This window comes from Rana temporaria, chromosome 2, assembly GCF_905171775.1.
Source record: "Rana temporaria chromosome 2, aRanTem1.1, whole genome shotgun sequence".
NCBI lineage: Eukaryota > Metazoa > Chordata > Amphibia > Anura > Ranidae > Rana > Rana temporaria.
The window spans coordinates 374,572,389-374,599,455 of NC_053490.1; the positions used below are offsets into that span (position 1 = coordinate 374,572,389).

Genomic DNA, 27,067 nt, shown 5'->3' on the forward strand with positions numbered 1-27,067 from the left:
CATGACTGCACATCATCTGTTTGTCCATATTCCCTATAGCAGCGAGGCACGTTTGTCTGATAGGCCACATCTCACACAGTGACTCCTTATTCCTTCTTGGAGTTATGAGGTGTTTTGCCTGTGCTTCCTCTGTCAGATTGATCGCCACACCCCCTCCTCAGCCCTTTTGTGTTTATTGATAGCCTCTTAAAGCAGAAGCTGCAGTCAATCAGGTTTCGGGGGTATGAAATTGCCAACCAGTTCATCACAATTGATGTTTGTTTTGGTGCTCTACAGTCCACTGGGTTTTACTGCACAATGTGCTTGGGTTCCATTCACAAAGAATGGCACCACTATGCACTGCACATAGAGCAGTGTTGTGGCATCAAGTTTTAAAATGAACATTACCAAAACAACTGTGAGTAGGCCCTTGAGGACTTGCACATACATACAATACATGTTCTTACTCTTCTCCTCTTAACTTTCCCTTGGCAATGACACGGATAAGTGGCCATTGAAAAGTTCTAATGCTACAAGCCCTGCAGTATTCATGTTTATGAATTGTAAGCAACCCATATTTGTCACTTGTTTAATCTTAACCTCTTGCCGACCAGACGGCGGCGGCAGGTCGGTACGATCCTGCTTGCCGTCATAGCTGTACGTCGGCTCCTTTAAGCGGAATAGCAGGCGCGCCCACTGCAGCGACATGGTGGCTGATGCTCATGACAGACAGTCGCGATGACCGCCGGCACGAGAGGCAGAACAGAGACGTGTGTGTGTGTGTGTGTGTGTGTGTAAACGCACAAATCTCTGTTCTGTGAGGATTGACAGATCGTGAGTTCCTAATAGCTAGGAACCACGATCTGTAATTCCACTAGGTCAGTCCCCTGCCCTTACAGTTAGAAACACACTAGGGAACACAATTAACCCCTTCCCTGCCTGTGACATTTATACAGTAAATAGCACTAATCACTGTATAAATGCCAATGGTCCCAAAAATGTGTCAAGTGTCCGACCTGTCTGCCATAATGACGCAGTTCTGATAAAAATTGCAGATCGCCACCATTACTAGTAACAAAAAAATGCTATAAATCTATTCCCCATTTTTGTAGATGCTATAACTTTTATGCAAACAATCAATATACGCTTATTGTGATTTATTTATTTTTATTACCAAAAAATATGTAGAAGAATACATATCGGCCTAAACTGAATTTTTATTTTTTAATGGGGATATTTATTATAGCAAAAAGTACAAACTATATTGTTGTTTTTTTTAAATTGTAGCTATTTTTTTGTTTTATAGCGCAAAAAATAAAAACCACAGAGATGATCAAATACCACCAAAAGAAAGCTCTATTTGTGGGGAAAAAAGGATGTCAATTTTGTTTGGGTGCATTGTTGCACGACCGCACAATTGTCAGTTCAAGAGACGCAGTGCCAAAAAATGGCCTGGTCATTCAGCGGTGTGGTTTAATTATAACTAAAAGCAGTTTTTAATTTTTGTTCTGGATAGAGTAGAGAGCGATAAGAAAACTTGTCAATGTTGTATTACGGTCCGTGCTTCTGTTGGTGAGATGCACCCTCTCTATTGTCCTATATACCATTATCATCCAAAGTGAAAGTAAATAAAAGCCCAAACTTTGGGCTAAGAGCCCAATATTTATAAAGCGGTAATCTCCCACACTAGGGCACACTAGTTCTGGTGATACCCCAGGATTTCCTCACTTTGGAGGGATTTTCTCTTACTTCCTGTCTGTGACAAGAAGTGAAGGGAAGACTCCCCTATGGGACACAGATGACAAAAAATTAAATGAAAGGCGTTATAATCTTCCCTTACTTTTTATCCAAACCTTTAGTTCTACGTTAACATACAATTAAAATTTTTCAATCCATGTCTAGAGTAAACAAAGGATGACCACACTCTCATACACAACATTTATTTCCAAAATATAAAAAAAAGCACTGGAATGGTAAAAACAGGGGGAAGTAGGTAACGCGTTTCACACAACTAGCATGCTTTGTCACAACCTTACAAAAGTAAATCGCCTTTCACATATTTATGTAAAACATAACGTGCAATCAATTGATTAATTAGGTGATTAGACTGATTGAACTTGTCGTTTCCAACCTTTGTCTTCATTCACAGAAAGGTACACACATCAAAAAGAAAACATTAAGGGCTAGATTCAGATACATTTGTGTATCTCTCTGCGCGGCGTAACGTATCTCAGATACGTTACGCCGCCGTCATTTAGGGCGCAAGTTCCGTATTTAGAAAGAACTTGCGCCCTATGTTACGGCGGCGTAACGTATGTGGTCCGGCGTAAGCCCGCGTAATTCAAATGTGGATGATGTGGGCGTGTTTTATATAAATTCACTGTGACCCCACGTGTTTGAAGGCATGCGCCGTTCGTGAAAAAATCCCAGTGCGCATGCTCGAAATTCCGCTGCAAATCGTCATTGCTTTCGACATGAACGTAAATTACGTCCAGCCCTATTCGCGAACGACTTACGCAAACAACGTAACATTTTCAAAATTTGATGCGGGAACGATGTCCATACTTAACATAGGATACGCCTCATATAGCAGGGGTAACTTTACGCCGGAAAAAGCCTAACGTAAATGACGTAAAAAATTGCGCCTGCCGGACGTACGTTTCTGAATCGGCGTAACTACCTAATTTGCATATTCCTCGCGGAAATATACGGAAGCGCCACCTAGCGGCCAGCGTAAATATGCAGCCTAAGATACAACGGTGTAAGACACTTGCGCCGGTCGGATCTTAGGGAAATCTATGCGTAACTGATTCTATGAATCCGTCGCATTGAAACGACCCCGCAACTCAGAGTTACGACGGCGTATCCGGAGTGAATCTGGCCCTAAATTCCCAAAAGTGGGAAAAAAACAAAAAAAATAAAATAGATTTATTTTGTATATACACATCTGTGAAGAAAAAAGGATATATACAAATAAACACATAATCGTAAACAAAAAAGGAAGGAAACAAGGACAAGTAAAAATATGAAATAAAGCATGAGATCTTGAATAAGATCTAACACACAAGTGATTAGATGAAAAAGATATATGGATATTCATGTCTCATACTAAACACACGATGATGGACAGCACAATGGTACTTTTTAAAGGCCTATCAAGAGACCATCTTTTATAAATTGTATGACGCTCAAATGAACACAAAGACCTCTGACTAGTTTTAAATAATTGTTGTCAAATGACTATTTAACGAGTATAGAAATATCCTAAATATTAACCTAATCATAAATCTATATATATAAAACTCAACGTGTGTGTGTATGTATGTATGTATGTATGTTCCAGCATCACGTCCAAACGGCTAAAGATATTAACATGAAACTTGGCACACATGTTACTTATATGTCAGCAACAAACATAGGATAGGTGGTTTAACCCTTACCCACCCCCATTTGCCATGGTCGGGGTTTTTCTTTAAAGTCCCATTCAACTCTATGGGAAATACATGTTACTTCATAACTTCCAAACGGCTGTAGATATTTCGATAACACTTGGTCACATGTTACTTATATGTCCACTTAATTTATCCCTTAACTACCCCCATTTGTGAGGGTCGGGGTTTTTCTTTAAAGTCCCATGCAAATCAATGGGAAATGTATGTTCCCACATAACTTCTGTACGCCTGGAGATATTTCAATAATACCTGGTACACATATTACTTGTATGCCAAATAAAAATATATGACAGTTAAATTAACCCTTACCTACACCCTTATATAAAAGATGGGTATATTTATATTACTATGATTTTCCTCCCCAAAAGGCTAACGCCGGGTATTCAGCTAGTGTTAATGATAAAAATGCATCATGTTCCACTCATAATTAACCACTTGCTGACTGCGCCATAGCGGAATGATGGCTACCGTGTGAGTCGATAACTCTGGGAGGGCGTACATTGACGTCCTCATAGAATCGTGCTCCCCTTGGGAATATCCGGACCCAGTGCATCACGGATCATGGTAAATGCCCGCTGACAGTGGACATTTACCATAATGGAGCGATCACGTGTAAACAAACCGGCATTGTGTCCGGTTCCTGTCTCCCCTCTCTGTACGGATCGGTACAGTGCGAGGGGAGAGGGAGAGAACAGGTGGCAGCAGCGCTGTGGCCTGGATGTGTAGTGCCCACAGCGCTGCTCTGTGACAACTACAGCCTGTGCCATTCCTCCGCCATATTCTGCCATCCCTCCACCATACTCTGCCATCCATCCCATCCACCCCCAGCCATACTCGTGATACCCGGCTATACTCGGCCATACCCAGCTGTCTTCAGCAGTACCCAGCTATACTCGGCAGTACCCAGCCATACTCCGCCTCTGTATGTGGCCAGGCTGTGAAAGTCTCCCACATGTGGTATCGCTGTACCCAGGAGGAGTAGGAGAATCTATTTTGGGGTGTCATTTTTGGTATGTACATGCTATGTGTTAGAAATATTCTATGAATGGACAACTTTGTGTTCGAAAAACTTTTTTTTTTTTTTTTTCTTTCCACATTTTCCAAAAACGTTTAGAAAACAAATGACATGTTCAAAAGACTCATTTTTGGGGCGTTTCCATTGTCCTGGTGCTCCAGGGCCTTCAAAAGTGTAATAGGTAGTCAGGAAATTCTGCTCCAGAACACCTGATGGTGCTCCCTGCATGTTCGGCCTCTGTATGTGGTCATGCTGTGTAAAAGTCTCACACATGTGGTATCGCCATACTCAGGAGGAATAGCAGAATGTGTTTTGGGGTGTAATTTGTGGTATGCATATGCTGTGTGTGAGAAATAATCTGCTAATATGACAATTTTGTGTAAAAAAAAAAAAAAAAAAAAAAGTAAATTATAAATCTTGATTTTTGCAAAGAATTGTGGGGAAAAAATTACAACTTCAGAAAACTCACCATGCCTCCTGAATGTCCTAGACCTGATCATGCAAACGATCCCACAGTCACCTGGTCGGCCTACATATTGGATCGCGCACATCTTACAAGTAATTAAATAAATTACCTTCTTAGTGCAATTTATAAAGGAATTGTTCTTAAAAGATCTATGATTCGCAGTAGAACAGAATTGATCACTAGATATCAATTGAGGATGACGTGGATAATCTGCCACCACATTTAAATGTTCCAGTAATGTCTAACCATGTTCTACTGCAAATACGGGAACTAAAGTCACTAGGAGACAGGGAGTTCGCTAGTGGGGAGCAGCGCCTTGACGCCACTTTAAATTCACCTGACAATATTTTTTCATAACGCTTATCTTCAAACAAAATCAGTATATGGCGTTCCATTATCCTCCTGATCTTAGCAAACTCCATGCTAAATGGGGTGGAGATAATGAGGTTATCAGTCAGACTAGACTTATGTTTTTTCTGGCTGTAGCTTCTGCAATGTTTTGAGCCCTACTTGAGGTAGAAGAATTATAACCCCGGGCATAAAATCTATTGCACATTTCCTTCTTTTCTCTCTGAAAATCCTCTTCCTCACTGCAGACCCTGCGAAACCTAATGAGGACGAAGGTTAGAAACGATAAGTTCAATCAGTCTAATCACCCAATTAATCAATTGATTACATGTGGTGTTTTACATAAATATTTGAAAGGTGATTTACTTTTGTATGGTTGTGATAAAGCACGCTAGTTGTGTAAAACACGTCACGTGCTTCCCCCTGTTTGTACCATTCCAGTGCTGTTTTTTTTATATTTTGGAAATAAATCTCCTTGCATTGTGTATGGTAGTGCGGCCATCCTTTGTTTACTCTACACATACTTCTGCTGCGGTGACAGGGTGTGCACCCCATTCATTATCCTTCACTTGAACCCAGACTTGCCTATCTACCTGGAGCAGCTTAATTCGTTACATTTTCAACCCATGCTTCAAAGCGGAGGTCCACCCTATAAAAAAATAAAAAAATTCCCAAAAAGGCTCAAATAATTTAGAAAAAAAATGTTTTGTTTTTTTATACTTGCCAGAAATGGTTGTTACTAGGCAGATCTTCCTAATCTGCCCCTTCCTTGTCCACAGTGCTCCCCTGGTCTCATCCTCCTCATGTTCTCTTCTGGGGAATGGGGCGCGCTGACTTCTGCGAACTGTGTGTCTCCCAGAAGTCAGCCGCCCAATCACAAAGCGGCGTGTGACTCGCGCATGGGCAGTGAAGCCGCAAGGCTCCACTGCCTGTTTCCCTTAGTGAGGATGGCGGTGCTGAGACCTGTCGCGATCGACGGATCGGCCTCGGGTGGCCGACATCGTGGGCAACCTGGACAGGTAAATGTGCTTATTAAAAGACAGCAGCTACAGTGTTTGTAGCTGCTGACTTAATTTTTATTTTATTTTTTCAGCTGGACCTCCGCTTTAACTGTGGGAGGTATAGAGATAACATCCATATAGGTCAGTGATGACGAACCTTGGCACCCCAGATGTTTTGGAACTACACTTCCCACAATGCTCAAAACCTCTGCAGTGTAGTTGAGTACCATGGGAAATGTAGTTCCAAAACCTCTGTGGTGCCAAGGTTCATCATCACTGATATAGGTCTTCTTCATATTTGGTTGTATCCATGGTTTTCTGAAGTGAGCTTGCAGTCTCCGGTGTACAAGTAGAGTATACATTTGAGAATGTGTGTGTGTGTTGTATGTACTGCTGGTGGCTCACTGCTATGACTTTGAATTCACTGACCTTTTCTTTATAAAATGATTCCCGTCTCTGGAAGTTGGGAGGTATGCAGGGGCATTTCCAATAAAGGATACCTATTAGCAAAGGTATGTAGGCATTAAACACACCCCCCCTACCTCGGCCCCCTTAAAGGAGAATTGTTAAAAGATTGGTTAAACCCACAAGTGGGGTTTTTTTTTTTTTTTTTTTTTTTTTTTACCACTACTATTCCTTTTTATATTGGCTTTTGGAATTTTTAAATGCAGCAATTTAGAAATGAGATGAAAGACTTAGCACGGGAAAATACTTTTTTTATAGATAAGTTGTGGATTTTATATACAACTATATAGACCAGACCAAAATGAGGGACACATGAGGAGGAAACGAGGAACTTTGTTCTGGTCCGATGCAAAATATAATGAATCCTAAATATGTAAAGTAGAAATTCAAAACCTAGACTACCGAGGTTCTCTGTCAGCCTCCATCTTTTTGGAGCTTCTTTGTGTCTATAGTTTTGTTTCGCATACTACAGGACTAAAAAAAAAAGACTACTAGGTCTGGAAATGGCTTATTTTAGCACAATACTTCTTATTCTGTTATATCCTTTGCACCTAATTCCCTTCCCCCATGCATTCCTGTGTTTGGTCCTGACTTCAACGCATCAAAAGAACATGAAAAGAGCTGCAGAATCAGAGAAGCTCATGCACGCTTTTGATGTGCTTTTCGTGGCATGATTCATTGCTCATATATTCATTTAACGGAATAGCATTCTAAACACTGGCTTCTATCTTTACTAGGCATATTAAATGTGCACTAATTGCTGTATAAAATTTGGCAGGTGCTTAAGATCCCAATAGACACAGAATATATATCTGTTTCACGAGTCCAATTGCTTAATACAATAGTACAAACGTAGCTATAACATTGATTTTGTGAATATATCATACAAATGGTACAATCTTTTGCCTTACCATTGTTATGACGAATATATCATAGTTACAAAGTTAGGTGGAAAAGAGTCAATCTAATTCAACCAATAGAGAAAAAATATTTGCTTATACAAAATCCTCTACACAGTTTATCCAGAAGAAGGCAAAAAAAATCCTGCAAAAGCATTGTCCAGCTTTGGATCCCCAAGAAGGCACACGGGTATTCCCTGGATCAAAAGTCCCTGGTGTTTTTATCTATACACGTTATTACCGAGTTACGTTTTGTTCATTTAGAAATGCATCCAGCTCTGCTGAGCTGGCCAGGACTAGTTCTTGAGGGAGTCTTATTTACATTTTCACAGCTCTTACTGTGAGGAAGCCTTTCCGTGGGTGGAGGTGAATATCTTTTCCTCCAGACGTAAAGAGTCCCTGAAAGTGAATAATTCTACACAAAGATCACTATATGGACCACTTATGTAATTTATACATGGTGATTATGTATATACAGTTGTGCTCAAAAGTTTGCATATTCTGGCAGAAATTGTGGTATTTATATTGAAAATATGACTAATCATGCCAAGAAGCTGTCCTTTTTTTTTAATTTTTTTATTCAAGGCTAGTGATCACATGAAGCCATGTATTATTGTTTTTTCGGATCCTTTTAAAATCATATTGATAACGGACATCACCCAAATGGCCCTGATCAAAAGTTTACATACCCTCTAATGTTTGGCCTTAGCACAGACACACAAGGTGGCACACACAGGTTAAAATGGCTATTAAAGGTTAATTTCCCACATTTGTGGCTTTTTAAATCGCAATTTGTGTCTGTGTATAAATAGTCAAAGAGTTTGTTGGCTCTCACATGGATGCACTAAGCAGGCTAGATATTAAGCCATTATGAGCAGAAAAGAACAGTCAAAAGACCTGCGTAAAAGGTAATGGAACTTTACAAAGATGGGAAAAGAATATAAAAAGATATCCAAAGCCTTGAATATGCCAGTCAGTACTGTTCAATCTTTTAATAAGAAGTGGAAAATGTGGGGATCTCTTGATACCAAGCCAAGGTCAGGTAGATGAAAAAAGATTTCAGCCATAACTGCCACAGAAATTGTTTAGGATACAGAGAAAAACCCACAGGTAACCTCAGGCGAAGTACAGGCTGCTCTGGAAAAAGACGGTGTGGTTGTTTTTAACCACTTAACCCCCGGACCATATTGCTGCCCAAAGACCAGAGCACTTTTTGCGATTCGGCACTGCGTTGCTTTAACTGACAATTGCGCGGTCGTGCGACGTGGCTTCCAAACAAAATTGGCGGCCTTTTTCCCCCGCAAATAGAGCTTTCTTTTGGTGGTATTTGATCACCTCTGCGTTTTTTAGTTTTTGCGCTATAAACAAAAATAGTATATACATATTCGCCAGCACACCAAGGATCATTTAAAAAAACGTCCAAAAATTTAATGCATGTTAGCGATCCAGAAAAAGAAAAATAGAGCGACAATTAATTTTAAAATTTTGCTGTAATAAATATCCCCCAAAAATATATAAAAACACTTTTTTTTTTTTCCCCTCAGTTTAGGCCGATATGTATTCTTCTACATATTTTTCGTAAAAAAAAATCGCAATAAGCGTTTATTGATTGGTTTGCGCAAAAGTTATAGCGTTTACAAAATAGGGGGTATTTTTATGGCATTTTTATTAATATTTTTTTTTTTTACTAGTAATGGCGGCGATCAGCGTTTTTTTTTTTTTTTCCGGTACTGCGACATTATGGCGGACACTTTTGACACATTTTTGGGACCATTGCCATTTTTATAGCGATCAGTGCTATACAAATGCATTGGATTACTATAAAAATGCCACTTGCAGTGAAGGGGTTAACACTAGGGGGCAGGGAAGGGGTTAAGTATGTCCCTGGGTGTGTTCTAACTGTAGGGGGGGTGGCCTCACTAGGGGAAATCACTGATCTTCTGTTCATACATTGTATGAACAGAAGATCAGCATTTCCCCCCCTGACAGGACCGGGAGCTGTGTGTTTAAACACACACAGCTCCTGGTCCCCGCTCTGTAACGAGCGATCGCGTGTGCCCGTCGGCGATCGCGCCCACCGGGCACACGCACGGGATTCGGGGGCGAGCGCCCCTAGTAGCCTGCGAGAGAGCCGATGTAGAGCTACGGGCTCTCGTGCAGGGGAGCCGACCTGCCGCCGTAAAATGACGGCGGCTGGTCGGCAAGTAGTTGAACAGCACAATACAATGATACTTGAACAAAAAAAAGAGCTGCGCGGTGCAAGAGTTGCCAGAAAGAGGCCTTTACAAAAAAACTGGTTACAATATGCCCAACAACACCTTAACATGCCTCATTGGGCTTTTTTTGTGGCTTTGGCGCAGTAAAGGCTTCCTTCTGGCAGCTCAACCATGCAGCTCTTTTTTGTTCAAGTATAGTTGACTTGTGCGCCTCAAAAACAACCACACCATCTTTTTGGAGAGCAGACTGTATCTCTCCTTTGGTTACCTGTGGGTTTTTCTTTGTATTCTAAGCAATTCTTCCACCAGTTGTGGCTGCAATCTTTCTTGGTCTACCTGACCTTGGCTTGGTATCAAAAGAGCCCTGAATTTTTCACTTCTTAAGGGATTAAACAGTACTGACTGGCATATTCAAGGCTTTGGGTATCTTTTATATATTTTAACATCTTTAGAAAAGTCCATTACTTTGTTACGCAGGTCTTTTGACTGTTCTTTTCTACCTCCTCATTGTCTAGCCTGCTTAGGGCATCCAAGTGAGAGATGACAAACTTGTTGACTATTTATACACACACTAATTGTGATTTAAAAAGCCACACATGTGAGAAATTTAATTGCCATTTTAACCTGTGTGTGTGCCACCTTCTGTGTCTGTACCTAGGCCAAACATTCCAAGGTATGTAAACCTGTCTGGAAAAAAAAAATTCAGATCTTAGCGTGTGCAAAAAATGAAAACACTTCTCTGGTAGGTATGTGGTTAATTGTCTCTGCATGGTGGTCTCTCCAGGTAGAATCCATAATGAGCTAAAAATGGAAAACTTCATCAAGGAAATAAAAATGGAGATGCTGCTTTGTTATTTAGAAATGTTATTAATTGTTCCTTGATATTAGAGTCCTGTAAGATGTCTACAGCAAATAATAGACCTTGTAACATTAATATAATTATTCTGGCATAGCCATGTAAATTAATTATAGATAAAAAAAAAAACATGTTTATCCTAAACCTTTTTGGTAGTTTTAATCCTGTGGGGAACCTGGGCAGTCATATCAATGTTGTCAATTTTATATTGTGAAGAATTTGTTTTTACAGCTTTCGTTCGTGGAGTAATTATAGTTTGCAATTACTGTTTATTGCAGATTCAAGATCCAGAAGTATGCGACCAAATGCATGAAAGCCTGAATAGGATAAACAACAATCATTATAAAGAAAAGGTATTCCATGCTATAGTATACTCCTTACTCTCAATTAAACGTAAAACACATCTAGATTTGTAAGTCTGAATTGAAAGGAAAAGTCCGGTAGATGTTCAGGAAACCTTTGAATGGGGTGTGTGTGTGTTCCTTTTTTTTTTTTTTTTTTTTTTTCTGTGTCCATACCTTCTTGCACAAACCACATTTAAAACCCCATTCAGTAAGCTGATGCAGTCTTGCAAAATGATTACTAAAAGAAATGGTTAAAAAAAAAAAAAAAAAAAAATATGTAAGCAGATCTATAGATTTGCAGTAAAAGGCAATCGCTCCGCCACTCTGCTAAGCGGCTAGCCATGCATGTCCTTGTATATGGCTGTCTCATGTACATATATAATCAGAAACTACAACCCAATTCCAAAAAAGTTGAAACGCTGTGTAAAATCTACATACAAACATTGCAATGATTTGCAAATCTCATAAACCCTTTTTTTTTTTTTTTTTTTAATTCACAATTGAAATTTAGAAAATGTACCAAGTGTTTAAGCCGAGAAAATAATGTAATTTTGAAATTGATGGCAGCAACCTGTCTCAAAGTTGTACTGTACTGACCAAGAATGGGAGGAACATTTTGCAACTAATTGGGTTAATTGGCAACAGGTCAGTAACCTGATTGGGTATGAAAAAGGCATCTTATGCCGCGTACACACCATCAGATTTTCCGTCAGGAAAAACCTTGGATGTTTTTTCCAACGGAATTCCGCTCACACACACGGCCACAAGTTCTCTGAACTTTCGTCTGTCAAGAACGCAGTGATGTACAATACTACGATGAGCCAAGAAAATTGAGTTCAATGATTCCGAGCATCGTCGGGATTGCTACAGACGATCGGATTTTCCAATAGGATTTTTTTCCGTCTGAAAATTTGAGGACCAGCTCTTAATCTTTTGTTGGCGGAAATTCTGACAGCAAAAGTCCGATGGAGCATATACACACGGTCGGAATTTCCGTTCCAAAGCTCACATCGGACTTTTGCTGTCGGAATTTCCAATCGTGTGCACGGGGCATTAGAGAGTCAGAGTGTCTCAGAAGTAAAGGTGGGCAGAGGTTCACCAATCTGTGAGAAGCTGCATCTTAAAATTGTCAAACATATTCAGACTAATGTCCCTCAATGTAAAATTACAACGATTTTATAATATATATCGACAGCAGCGGTCATCAACCCTGTCCTCAGGGCCCACTAACAGGCCAGGTTTGCAAGATAACTGAAATACATCACAGGTGATATTTGCTGCTCAGTGATATTTTAGTCTGCATCTTTAAGGTAATGCATCAAATCTGGCCTGTTAGTGGGCCCTGAGGACAGGGTTTATGACCATTGATCTACAGTACATAATATCAAAAGCTTCAGAGAATCTGGAGATATCTCTGTGCGCAAGGACCAAGGCTGAAACACAATATTGGATGCTTGTTATCTTCAGGCCCACAGAAGACACTTGATTCTGTGATGGATATCACTGTGTGGGCTCGAGAATACTTCCAAAAATCGCTCTCTGTGAACACAGTTTGCTGTACCATCCAAAAATGCAAGTCAAAGCTCTATCGTGCAAAGAAGCCATATCTGAACATGATCCAGAAAGACTGCCATATTTTCTGTGCCAAAGCTCATTGAAAATGGTCTGTTGCAAAGTGGAAAACTGTTCTGTTCTGTGACAAAAGAAAAAAAATACCGCGCTAAAAAACAATAAAAGTCAATAAATTACTAGTAAAGCTGCATCAACGGAGTGTTATACAAACACAACAACATAGAACAAAGGGGAAAGGTTGTTGCGCTAAAATAAAAAATCTAAACAATAAAGTTGAGGAAAAAATTAATTATGGAGCCAGTAACCCAAATCAATGAGGGACTAGAAAGAGGATAAATTCAGTCCTACTGCATCCACAAAAATAAAGTTCATATAGAAGTAGCAAATGTTGAGGAGCAAAATAAAAAACCTTGAACCAGTAAGAATTGGAGGCTTACCGAATGGCAAGCAGTGTGTGCTTGCGGCTGCAAACCCCAGCCAGGGCCTTTAAAATGATCCTCGCAGGGGGAGATGGAAAGAGAAGAGGATTCTTGAAGTCTCCACCGAAAACCAAATTTATTGAACCGTATCATAGGAAGAAAACATTCAATGGTGAAGTATGTTTGATCAGCTCACACATAAGGTAAAAAAGTGACTTTGAGAACCACCATCACCAGCACCCTATAAATAGGAGGCTTACCAGAACATGTATGAACATCAGCAAGTGGCTAAAACCCTAGCCTGGGCCTTTAATTCCTGGGCTGTAATTGAAGTCCTAAGTATCCTCCGTGTTCAATGGGTACCTGGGAAGCTGCAGGCCAGCGACAAGGCACTCTGTAAAGCTGCAGGTCCTACCTATGAATTTTAAGGTCTGACCTTTATAGGGTGCTGGTGATGGTGGTTCTCAAAGTCACTTTTTTACCTTATGTGTGAGCTGATCAAACATACTTCACCATTGAATGTTTTCTTCCTATGATACGGTTCAATAAATTTGGTTTTCGGTGGAGACTTCAAGAATCCTATTCTCTTTCCATCTCCCCCTGCGAGGATCATTTTAAAGGCCCTGGCTGGGGTTTGCAGCCGCAAGCACACACTGCTTGCCATTCGGTAAGCCTCCAATTCTTACTGGTTCAAGGTTTTTTATTTTGCTCCTCAACATTTGCTACTTCTATATGAACTTTATTTTTGTGGATGCAGTAGGACTGAATTTATCCTCTTTCTAGTCCCTCATTGATTTGGGTTACTGGCTCCATAATTAATTTTTTCCTCAACTTTATTGTTTAGATTTTTTATTTTAGCGCAACAACCTTTCCCCTTTGTTCTGTTCTGTGGTCAGACAAATCAAAATGTTACATTCTTTTTTGCAAGCGTGGGTGCATTGTCCTCCGGGCTAAAGACAAGAGGGACCTTCCAGCTTGTTTTCTGCGCTAAGTTCAAAAGCCTTCATCTCTGTTGGTATAGGGTTGCATTCGTACATATGGAATGGGTAGTTGCACATCTGGAAAGGCACCATCAATCCTGAAAGATCTATCCAGGTTTTAGTGCAGCGTTTGCTGCCATACAGACCTCTTTTTCTAAGAAGGCCTTGCATATTCCAGCAGGACAATGCTAAACTGCATACTGCATTTATGACAATAGCAGACTTCATAGTAGAAGAGTCTGGGTGCTTAAGGTGGCAGAACGGTAATAGAGGGGAAATCTTCCAACTGAGACACTAGTTCTGTGACACCCTAGGATTCTCACTTTGAAGGGATTTTCTCACTTCCTGTTCTGGCTGTGGGCCACTACATTAAGGTAAATCTCCTCTATGGGACACAGATGGCCAAAAAACTCACTGGGGTATCCAAAATGGGGGGGGGGGGGTTACCTTTTTAGTTACAAGGTTAAAGAGGAACTTCCCTCCCCTAACCTCTATAAGCTGGCATGTGCACCAAAAAAATGCATGCCCAGCAATCCATGGATCCACAGCTTCTCCGCAGCATACCCAGTGCTGCACCACTTGACATCACCAGAGGGATGCAGCTTTCTCTTCTGGATTCTTGCGGCCAGCCTCGTAATAACATACATGCGGCCTGCAGCAAAAACTATGAAGACACTGCTACCCAATCCTATGTATTTTCTTGTAAATACCCCCAAGCCTCCGTTCACATCGGCACGATTTGATAGGTCAAATCACATGTCAAATCTGAGCCTATTGCAGGCAATAAGAATGTCCCAATTAATGCGGGGCCGCACCGATTTCCAAAATGTAGTTCCTGCACTACTTTTGACGACTTCGGGGGTGATTTCAATAGACATCTTTGCATGAAGTTGAACTTAAATGCGGCTCTGAAATCGTGCGAGTTCAGATGAACTTGCACGATTTCAAAGCCGTGTTCATTGTGAACGAGGGCTAAGTGTCACATTGTGATTGTTGGTGTGGACAGCTCCAGTTTAAATAATAATTTAAAAAAAGTTTGTGTCTTTTTTTTCCTTTTCTGAAAAAAATGCTGTAAAATACATAACATGTTTGGTTGGAACAGACCCGTTTCCTAAATTTTGCAAAATCCTCTGGCATTCCCGAGAATCACAAACAGAAATAATGTGACTCAATATACTGGCAATCATGCAAAACTAAGATGTGAATTTTGAGTGAAATTGGCCTGAAGAGTATCAGTTGCCTTATTTTATTTTTTTGTATACAACCCACTTACTTTTCATGTACTATTTTTATGTGTTTACTTGTGTAAGATGAGTTTTAATGTAAGCTTTAATTCTGTATGTACATTCTGAGTTTCTATACCTGTAAATGTAATGTAAAGTTATGCACTTGGGGGCTAAGAATATGCATGCATAATGCATACTAGGGGAATCCGTAGTGAAGGATCTGGGGGTTTTGGTGGATCATAAGCTCAATAATGGCATGCAATGCCAAGCTGTGGTTTCCAATGCAAGCAATGTCCTTTCTTGTATTAAGAGGTATGGACTCCAGAGAACAAGATATCATTTTGCCCCTGTACAAATCATTAGTAAGACATCATCTGGAATATGCAGTTCAGTTTTGGGCACCAGTTTACAAAAAGATATTGGAGAACTGGAGAAAGTGCAGAGAAGGGCAACCAAACTGATAAGAGGCATGGAGGAGCTCAGCTATGAGGAAAGATTAGAGGAACTGAATCTATTCCCTCTTGGGAAGAGGAGATTAGGGTGGGGGGGGGGGGATATGATCAACATGTACAAATACATAAGTGGTCCATATAATGAACTTGGTGTTGAGTTATTCACTTTAAGGTCATCAGAGGACAGGGGGTCACTATTTACGTCCTAGATGAAAAAAGCTTTCATCTCCAAATACGGAAAAGTTTCTGCACATAACTGCCTACTGACATTTTTAGGTAAAGTAGATCCAGGGAAAATCCGATTGCCTCTCAGGGGGGATTGGGAAGGAATTTTTTCCCCTACTGTGGCAAATTGGAGCATGCTCTGCTGGGGTTTTTCGCCTTCCTCTGGATCAACTGTGGGTGAAAGATTGTGTACAGTTGTGCTCATAAGTTTACATACCCTGGCAGAATTTATGATTTCTTGGCCATTTTTCAGAGAATATGAATGATAACACAAAAAGTTTCTTTCGCTCATGGTTGGTGTTTGGCTAAAGCCATTTATTATCAATCAACTGTGTTTACTCTTTTTTAAATCATAATGGCAACAGAAACTACCCAAATAATCCTGATCAAAAGTTTACACACCCTGGTGATTTTGGCCTGATAATATGGACACAAGTTGACACAGAGGTTTGAATGGCTATTAAAGCTAGCCATCCTCACCTGAGCTCTGTTTTCTTGTAATTAGTGTGTGTGTATAAAAGGTCAATGTGTTTCTGGACTCCTGACAGACCCTTGCATCTTTCATCCAGTGCTGCACTGATGTTTCTGGATTCTGAGACCTGGGGAAAGCAAAATAATTGTCAAAGGATCTGTGGGAAAAAGTAGTTGAACTGTATAAAACAGGAAAGGGATATAAAAAGATATCCAAGGAATTGAGAATGCCAATCCGCAAACTATAATCAACAAGTGGGAAATGAGGGGTTCTGTTGAAACCAAAGCACGGTCAGGTAGACCAACTAAAATTTTAGCCACAACAGACAGGAAAATTGTTTGGGATGCAAAGAAAAACTTACAAATAACTCCAGGTGAAATACAGGACTCTCTGAAAACATGTGGTGTGACTGTTTGAAGATGCACAATAAGGAGGCACTTGAAGAAAGATGCATGGTCGAGTCGCCAGAAAAAAGCCATTACTAGGCAAATGCCACAAAGTATCCTGCTTACAATACGCCAAACAGCACAGACAAGCCTCAAACCTTCTGGCACAAAGTAATTTGGAGTGATGAAACCAAAATGTAACTTTTTGGCCACAACCATAAACTCTACATGTGGAGAGGAGTCAACAATGCCTATGATGAAAGGTACACCATTCCTACTGTGAAACACGAAGGTAGATCGCTGATGTTTTGGGGATGTGTGAGCTACAAAGGCCCAGGAAATTTGGTCAAAATTGTTGGCAAGATAAATGCAGTATGTTATCAAAAAATACTGGAGGAACATTTTGCATTCATCAGCCAGGAAGCTGCTCATGGGACGTACTTGGACATTACAACATGACAATGATTCAAAACACAAGGCCAAGTTGACCTGTCATTGGCTACAGCAGAATAAAGTGAAGGTTCTGGAGTGGCCATCTCAGTCTCCTGACCTCAATATCATTGAGCCACTCTGGGGAGATCTCAAATGTGCAGTTCATGTAAGACAGCCCAAGAATTTACAGGAACTGGAGGCTTTTTGCCAAGAGGAATAGGCAGTTTTAACATCTGAGAAGATAAAGAGCCTCATCCACAAATACTACAAAAGACTTCAAGCTGTCATTGATGTTAAAGGTGGCAATACACACGGTATTAAGAACTGGGGTATGTAAACTTTTGATCAGGGTCATTTGGGTAGTTTATGTTGCCATTATGATTTAAAAAGAGTAAACAGTTGATTGGCTGAAACCATTCATTCTCAAACACTAACCATGAGTGATTTTTTTTTTTTTTGTGTTTTTGTGAAAAATGGCCAAGAAATAATAAATTCTGCCAGGGTATGTAAACTTATGAGCACAACTGTATATGGGATTTTATATTTTTTGGGGGTTGAACTAGATGGACTTGTGTTTTTTTTCAACCTGAATGACTATGTAACCCTATGAATTGGAAGGGCTCTCGCGCTATCGGTGCTAAATACTTTGGGGGGGGGGGGGCACTGCTGCAGTTACCTGGAACCGGTCCTGGCCAGAAATATGTGAATGAAATAAATAATGGTGACTGCGCTGTGTGAGGAAGTGGAAAGAGCAGATGCACAGGGAAGTAAGTAGCAAAAACCCACCACTGAGTAATCGCTAAAACCAGTGGGGGTGGGAGATCTGTGGGTCAGTAATGGTGAACAGCAATAAGCATAAATAAAATATTAACATACACTATAATTAAATTAAATAGTGAACATCAAACATGAGAAGCATGTAAATCCAAACAGCTTAGTTGATGTGGATAGTGCCAGAAAGTTCAAAATATAACACAATCCAAATGGAGTCCCAGAAGAGGGAAGATGTGGGACCGTAATAAGGTAAAAAAGTCAAATAACACAAACAAAGTCTTAAAGTGCACTGTGAACGATAATAGAGGCCCAAGGGGGTATCCCGTGGTAGAAGAGCAGACTTCGGTGCGCACACCTCTAGTGGTGTAAAAGGCTCACCTCCAGGCCATAGCACGGACAGCCTAAAACCAATTAAACACTGTATGTTCACAGGCTCAGCAGGGTAGAGGTGACATCAAAATCTCCACATCAAATGGTCATGTTGAAAGTGAAAGACAAGGGCAGATATGGCATAATACTGGGACTGCAGGTATGGAAGATAATATATCACATGCACGTGCACTCACATGGAGGCCTATAGCAGTGGGCCTATCTCCTACGAACGGCGAGTTCGTGCGATCCGTCTTGATAGGTGCACTTCCTCTATCTTTCGTTACCACCTAGGCATCCACTGGGTGTTGGGTGCTCGGAGGGGTATGTAAACAAAAAACAAGAGGAAGGCAATGGTGCAGCTCCGCATAAAAGGTTTAATATAAAAGAAAGGGTAAAAAAAAAAAACTCACATTTCCAGTGGTAAGGTGTTTCCAAACAAAACGAGCACCGTGCTCGTGTTCCTCCCATTAGGATGTGTGGGGTCTGGTACTTCCTGTCCCTAACGGGAGGAGCACGGCGCTCGTTTTGCACCGAAGTCTGCTCTTCTACCACGGGATACCCCCTTGGGCCTCTATTATTGTTCACAGTGCACTTTAAGACTTTATTTGACTTTTTTTTTTACCTTATTACGGTCGCACATCTTCCCACTTCTGGGACTCCATTTGGATTGTGTTATATTTTGAACTTTCTGTCACTATCCACATCAACTAAGCTGTTTGGATTTACATGCTTCTCATGTTTGTGATGTTCACTATTTAATTTAATTATAGTATATGTTAATATCTAATTTATGCTTATTGCTGTTCACCATTACTGACCCACAGACCTCCCACCCCCACTGGTTTTAGCGATTACTCAGTGGTGGGTTTTAAGACTTTATTTGTGTTATTTGACTTTTTTACCTTATTACGGTCCCACATCTTCCCACTTCTGGGACTCCACCTGGATTGTGTTTAATCTGAACTTTCTGGCACCATTCACATCAACTAAGCTGTTTGGATTTACATGCTTTTCATGTTTGTGATGTTCACTATTTAATTTAATTATAGTATATGTTAATATCTAATTTATGCTTATTGCTGTTCACCATTACTGACCCACAGACCTCCCACCCTCACTGGTTTTAGCAATTACTCAGTGGTGGGTTTTTGCTATTCATTTCCCTGTGCATCTGCTCTTTCCACTTCCTCACACAGCGCAGTCACCATTATTTATTTCATATGTAACCCTATGGTCATGGGCTGTGTGTTATAAATAAAAAGGCATATGGGTCAATTAGCAAACACTAGGTTTAGTCAGGCTCCACATTTGTAAAACGACTTTTATGCAGAACATTATATATATATATATATATATATATATATATATATATATATATATATATACCCCCCAAAGCACCCACCCCCTATGTTGAGGGCATGCTGCTTGGTACGTCTCAGAAGGGGGGGGGGTGCTTGTCCCCACCCCTTTCCTGACCAGCCGGGCTGGTGCTTGGATGAGGGTCTGGTATGGATTTTGGGGGGGACCCCACGCCGATTTTTTGGCGTGGGGGTTCCCCTTAAAATCCATACCAAACCTATGGGCCCTGTATGCTCATGAAGGGGGAACCTTTTTTTCAACAAAAATTGGCGTGGAGTTCCCCCTTATGCACAAGTCGTATGCCAAAGTCGGATCTGTTAATACGGAATCCTACTTCAGTAAAAAAGTAGTGCAGGAACTACTTTAAAGTCGGCATGACATGAATGGTAGTCATTGAAAATCATGGAGAATGACTTGTCATACTATTTTGCCATCCAAAATCATGGTACAAGTCGTATAAGTGTAAAGGGGACTTACAAGGACATGAACAGCAATACAAATCTGACAGTGGTTCTAACTCCTCACTACACTATGCCTATGCAAATTAAGTTTTGCCTTTCATTTTCAACTAAATATTACACAAACAGTCCTAATTGAATTCCTTTTATCTCTCGTATGGCTTTGCATTCCCCTCCACACTCAAATGGCAATAGCTGTGTCCAGCAGGGGGAGCACAAGTACATTGTATAAAAATATATTGCTTAGATTGCTTATTCAAAGCAGCATGTCGCTTTTTAAAAATCAGTTTTTTTTTTTTTCTCGAAGTATCCACGACTTCAGGATACAAGTTTTACAGAAATCACTGCTGAGGAATACAGAATGGTACTTGCAACTGGTAAGCCATTTATTTATTCATTATATCTGCTGCTATTTTTTTTGTGTGAATTATTTGCTTTGACCACTTGGCTCAGTGAGTAGCAGACTTGGAGAAGCAGAACTTTTTGCCATATACATTTTTATTTACAGTTAGATGTTTTCTATAATACATCAGCTTTAGAGTTGCAAGAAATATTTATTTTATTGCAAATATATTTTATATTTATGTAAACCTTTATATTTGTGGTAGCCATAAGAAGTCATATTACTGATACTTTTATCCAGCAAATAAAATGTCCTTTTTTGCCACAGACAGTCTGCAACAGATGGATGAAATGAAAAGAGGAATGTGGAAGAGACTCATGGACAAGTTTAATGCTAAATCCCCTCAGGATGGAGCAAAGGAGTAACTCTTATTGTTATCAGAACAATCCATGTGCACTCCCTTCCTGAACAAACCCCACCATCTGCTATATACAGTCTCTCCTAATAAACAGACCTTTTCCTTTCCATTCCTTGTGTGTTCTTACTTTAACCCATGGAAACGTCTGAACGATTGCCAGGTGCATGCCCTGTGAAAAATGCACATTTTTTATTCACCCTTGATTTGCAAGTTGTATTGTTTTAGTAATTCTTGAGAGTAAAATTCCTGGAAATGCACCTCGTTTCAGCGCTGTATAAGTTGCAAACTGATTTACAGCACAACATTGAAATGTCTTCTGATAATTAGATGTTATTCAAAAGGTAATGGGCAGTGTTGAGACTTGCAGCCAAAGTTTGGTAAAAGCATGTGACAGAGTTGTGGTTTTATCGCCCACAAAAACAGACATGCCGTTCAGGGCTATACACCTCCCATTACATTCAGTGGGCAGTACCTCTGCCAATCTCAACCTATTAAAGTTAATGGGCCTGTGCCACAACCACTTGCAATGCATGCAGTAGTAGTCCAACCTTTTTAGGGCTTAAATAGGTGTAGAGAAGATGACAAATTACCTCCCAGACACCTGTCAACCATATTCTGAAAAATTATCCAGCACAAGGGTGGCAAAGGCTGCTTTCTATGATAATAAGCCCTTAAAGAGGAAATAAAACCCTGATCCTCTTTAGTTCCATGCAAAGTAAAAACCTAATGAGCTACTATTCATCGCATTCTAGCCCATTATGTGCCACTTGCCTGCAAATGAAGCCTGCGCTGTCCCAGCTGGAGGCCGCATCCATGTTCGCCCCGCTTCCTTTAGGGGGCGCGGTCTCCGATGCTTTGACTGGCCGGAGTCACGCAACGTCTCTCCCATGCACAGAAGCTGCCAGTCACAGCACTCGCTAGTGAAGAAATGGCACAGAGGGCCGTTTCTTCACGGCGCATGCGCCGACTACATCTTCGGCGCGCTACAATCTCCTAAATGGTGCACATATAGGAGATATTTATTGTACCTATAGGCGACCCCGCCGCCAGAAGAACGCAATGACTGCGCAGGAGGAGCCACAGTCGGGCTGGATTCACACCTATGCATATTTAGTGCTTTTTGCAAATTTGCGCTACAGAACGTGTTCTATAGGATACCATGGTAAATGGATTGGAGTGCAAATCTGAAAAATGCAGACAGCACCAAAACTGCATAGGTGTGAATACAGCCTGACTGTGGCTCCTCCTGCAGAGTCATTGCCTTCTACCGGCTGCAGGTGCGCCTATAGGTAGTGTTAATTGGGGAATCAAGCGATTATTATTATTTTTTTCTCTTTCCTGCAAAAAAATTTAAATTGATTCATCTATGGCGGGTTTTAGAGTACTGCTGACCAAAGACAGAGCGTGTTAAAAAAAAAAAAAAAAAAAAAAACAGATCAGGGCAACATGCCCCCAATGGTTGTTGTTTTACAGCTTCAATAGACCGTGAAGATTGCATTGATCCATTTATTGATCTCTAATTGTGTGAAAATGGCCATGCTTATGGACAGCAATTGTTGGTTTTCAGCTTCAGCTATAAACAATAACCATTTCTTTTTGTGTTTTCAAAGACCAAATTATCAAAAATGGGGTGTATATCAATCAAAGCCACCTCATTGCCAATCAAGAAGGCATTACCACTCCCGATATAATAGTATATTTGCTGCTAGAAAACAATTTATGGTTGAAAACAACATTGCAAGGTGTGTAGCAAGCATTAGCTGCAAGGCGAAACTTTACCAGCTCAACAAAAGTCTGTAACAATTAATCACTGAAGAGAAGCATTGAAGTTCACCTTTAGGCTGCTTTCACACTGAGGCACTTTTCAGGCGCTGATGCACTAAAAACAGCGTCTGCAAAGCGCCCTGAAAGAGCCGCTCCTTTCTATCTAGTGTGAAAGCCTGAGGGCTTTCACACTGGAGCATTGCGCTGACAGGACGGTAAAAAATGTCCTGCCAGCCATATATTTGAGGCGCAGTGAAAATACCGCTCCTATAGTGCCCCTGCTCATTGAAATCAATGGGGCAGCGTGGCCGTACCGCCGCTGCAGCAGCGTTTTGCAGGCGGGTTTAACCCCTTTTTTTGGCCGCTAGTGGGGGTTAAAATCTCCCCGCTAGTGGCAAAAAATCGCAGCAAATACGATGGTAAAGCGCCACTAAAAATAGTGGCACTTTACCGCCAGCGCCTCAGTGTGAAAGTACCCTTCAAAAGATGATGATAATAAATGCAAATTTTTTTTCAGGCAAAAAAAAAATCATTTTTTTTTTTTTTCTAAGCAGAGCATTCTAAGCAGATGACTGCCAAGCACAGATTGGTGCTGTTGCAGTCGTGATTTAACTGGAAGAAAAAAAGTATTCTGTGTTTGATGAAAAATAATAAACCATGGTTCTGAATTTTTCTGATGGACAGCCCCAGTCATCATGTGGGGTGGATAGGGAGCTAATGTCACTCAAGCAGCTAAAGGTGACCCTCAATTGATGAAGAAAGACACATGGGGCAGCTTCAAAAGGTGAAATGAGTGAAATCAAAGGCTTTGCAATAGGTGGTATGGAGATCGGCAATACAGCAGACACAAGTTTGGCTGTAATGAGGTTGACAATGGGGGCAATACATGGAAATTACGCAATCAACCATTTTTATTTATAAAAACAAATTAACTACTGGATGAAAACAAGCATATGCACACAGAGGGGTTGAACCTCATTTTAAAGATATATACACAAATTTTGGCTGGTTAATGACAGCTAAAAGGTGATCTCTAGGAATTGAAGCACTTTTAACTTTGTGCTGGTTTATAAGTCCCACCGATGTGTATGGCGCTCTATTGACGTGTCTTTTATTTACAGTGCTGGGAGTAGAGCCATCCCCATACTACTGCTGCTAGACCTTTGGGTCTCTGATCTTGCAGCTGCGGTGTCATTTACAGCACTCCTCCCACCACTCATCTTCTCTTGCCCAATGACAGAAGGCTTTGCATTCTGTGAAACCATACACAAAGTATTCTATGAAAACACGGTGGGACAGAGAGGGGTGGGCAGAATGACTGAGTGCATCTCTCTTGTAAGAGTTCTGGGAGTATAGATAAAGCTGTACTCTTGTGCTCAGTAAATGGAAAACAAAAAAGTCTGAGGTGATGTACACCTCATTGGACTTAAGGGGGTAGTAAAGGTAAAAAAAAAAATTCTAAATAGCTTCCTTTACCTTAGTGCAGTCCTCCTTCACTTACCTCATCCTATTTTGCTTTTAAATGTCCTTATTACTTCTGAGAAATCCTCACTTCATGTTCTTCTGTCTGTAACTCCACACAGTAATGCAAGGCTTTCTTCCTGGTGTGGAGTGTCGTGCTCGCCCCTCCCTTGGACTACAGGAGAGTCAGGATGCCCACTAACACACAGCTCCTTTCTCTATCTGCAATGTAGAGAGCGTCCTGACTCTCCTGTAGTCCAAGGAACGGGGCGAGCAGGACACTCCACACCAGGGAGAAAGCCTTGCATTACTGTGTGGAGTTACAGACAGAAGAACAGGAATTGAGGATTTCTCAGAAGAAATAAGGACATTTAAAAGCAAAATGGAAGGATGAGGTAAGTGAAGGAGGACTGCACTAAGGTAAAGGAAGCTATTTAGGGAAAACATTTCTTACCTTTACTAACCCCATTTAAGCCTTTAGAAACCAGCATACTTTAAAAAGGATGGAGTTCCACTTTAAAATAAAAACAAGTAGTTTTATATATTCTATTAGCACCATTTAAATGAAGTTCAGCTTTTTTGAAGGCTCTTAACAAACTCCCTTACTCAGTATTATGACTGCCTTTTATTGGGGGGTTTGGTGACCACCATTTGAAGTATTGCTTCATATACATCTTTTTAGTGGTACAATCACTGTTGTGCGCCATACAAACATGAATGACATGACATAACAAAGACATAATATAATTTCAGCATTTATTTTAGTGTTTGTGTGTGTGTATATGTATATATATATATTCTAATTTTGCAGTGAATTGCTGCCATTGTAAACAGTGGGTGTTATTTACATTGAATATCTTTTCTTGTATGTAAAAAAGCAGCATTTTTCACCACTGTAACATCATTGGCAATGTGTTCAAAAGTAGTCCACAACATAGTTTTACAGTGCAGAATTAATTTTCAGTGCATAAGCGCACTAGGACTGGCTGGCTACTATCTGATTGCTTGCTGCTGCATGTCCCGCATTTGCCTGTACATCTACAAATCCCATCCGCTGCCGTCTCTTCCGTTGCTCGGTCATCTAAATGAAAAATGTACAAGGAGGAAATGTATCAAATATGTATCTAAATTGCTTTCTGCCACACTACTGACACAGTGAAGCAGAGCATATGTTAATTTCTAAGGCTGGATATTTAAGCGAGTAATAAACTGCTTGCTGTGCGGGTTCATGTCCTGACAAAACCAGTCAAATAAAAACAATGTTGTTTCATAATAAAGCAGTTAAGAGGAATGCGTCTAACAACAAGTGCATAGGAGATAGTGTCAGCTCCAATCGCAGTGCACATATACAGTTCTCTTAATAACTTGTTCAATAATAGGTTGGTGTGGGAAAGATATTTCAAACCTGAAGTGGAATTGTATATTTGGATTAAATTATAATGTATTCAAATTATTTTTTTTATATTTGAAGAATTTAACCATAGAACAGTGAACATGCAATGCATGGCTGCAAATAATGAATCTTAGTGAATTACGCTGATAGTGTTGAAATGTGGGGCACCTTTCAGGGCTGTATACAGATACAATCCTATGATGACCCCTTACATCTCCAAACCACGTCATGTAATCACCATCTTGAACATGACAAGCACATTGCACTTTTATAAGGAAACATGCTCTTGGAAAAACATTGCTCTTTAATTGGTTTCTGAGACTGGACTGCACCTGCAGAGTAGGTTGCGTTTTCCTTATGCCCCATTCACACTGGGTGACATGGAATTGCCATGATTCTGCCCACGATTCCAAGTCATAGTAAAACACACAATGTGCATTTGGGTGCCATTCATTTAAAAAAAAAAGCAATGCAGTTGTTTAATGGACCATGGATAGTTTGGCCCTCTGGGGGTCCGCCCGCACAGGGGGGGGGGAGTCAGCCCCCCCGATAGCTGGATAGGGGGGGTGGGCTCTTCCCAGTGGGTGGAGCACCAGACGGGCCAGAAACCTATAAAGACTAGTAGGCCCATGTCATGGGAGACTTGTACATTGCTTATTATGATACTTTCGCTTTCTGGCGCATATCTTAAGTGAGTGAGTCACTTGTATAGCGCAACAAATGCGAACTTAATCGCCTCAAGGCGCTTGCATCCAGCTTTGTCCTTATCCTTTAGAAGAGGTGGGTCTTTAGTTTTTTTCCTAAAAGCCTGATGGTTTTCTTTCAAGCGGATGGTCGTGGGTAGAGCATTCCAAAGCCGGGGTCCTTGGACTGCAAATCTACGTTCTCCCTTAGATTTGTAGCAGGATTTAGGGATTTGGAGAAGATTTTGGTTGGTTGACCGGAGCACGTGCTTGGTGACGTAGGGTTTTATTTTCTCGCTTAAGTATTGAGGAGTGTTACCCTGTGTACATTTGTGGGTGAGGCAGAGCGTCTTGAAAGTCACCCGGTCCTTAAGGGCTCATTGGACAATGTTGTCAAGGCAGGTGTGATCTACGTTCTGCTAATTCATCAATGTATGGCTCCCTAATGGCTTTGATTACTGTACAAAGATTCTTTTGTATTCTTTTAAAAATCTTTAATAAACATTATCAAAACTTAATAAAAAAGCAATGTAATATTGCTGCAATGGTTGCATGACAGAATTGCATGAAATCACAGCAAAACGCGCCTTTAAAAATCGCTCAAAAGGAGCAGGAGTCTCTTTTGCGTGACACATGCGCATAAGGCAGCCCATTGAATAAGCTGTGCCATACACTGAAATGTGTAAATCGCTCTTAAAGCGAAGCTCCGCCGTAAAAAAAATATTAAAAGCCAGCAGCTACAAATACTGCAGCTGTTGACTTTTAATAAATGGACACTCGCCTGTCCTGGAGTCCAGCTATGTCGGCAGTCGAAGGCGAGCAATCGCTCATCTCTCA

General features: G+C 40.6%; 2 protein-coding genes across 2 annotated transcripts in view; one reads left to right on the top strand and one right to left on the bottom strand.

The window, feature by feature from the left end:
* Positions 1 to 21,038, top strand: part of LOC120927257 (ubiquinol-cytochrome-c reductase complex assembly factor 2) — a 57,108-nt gene extending 36,070 nt beyond the window's left edge. The window contains exons 2-4 of the mRNA XM_040337808.1: positions 10,976 to 11,050; positions 20,476 to 20,545; positions 20,839 to 21,038. Coding sequence (XP_040193742.1) covers positions 10,976 to 11,050; positions 20,476 to 20,545; positions 20,839 to 20,936 — 243 coding nt within the window. The 3' untranslated portion in view covers positions 20,937 to 21,038. The remainder of the gene's footprint in view (positions 1 to 10,975; positions 11,051 to 20,475; positions 20,546 to 20,838) is intronic.
* A 3,722-nt stretch (positions 21,039 to 24,760) lies between these two features.
* The window catches only part of ITPR3 (inositol 1,4,5-trisphosphate receptor type 3), a 385,035-nt gene continuing 382,728 nt past the window's right edge, over positions 24,761 to 27,067 (bottom strand). Inside the window, 1 exon segment of the mRNA XM_040339415.1 lies at positions 24,761 to 25,235. Coding sequence (XP_040195349.1) covers positions 25,131 to 25,235 — 105 coding nt within the window. The 3' untranslated portion in view covers positions 24,761 to 25,130.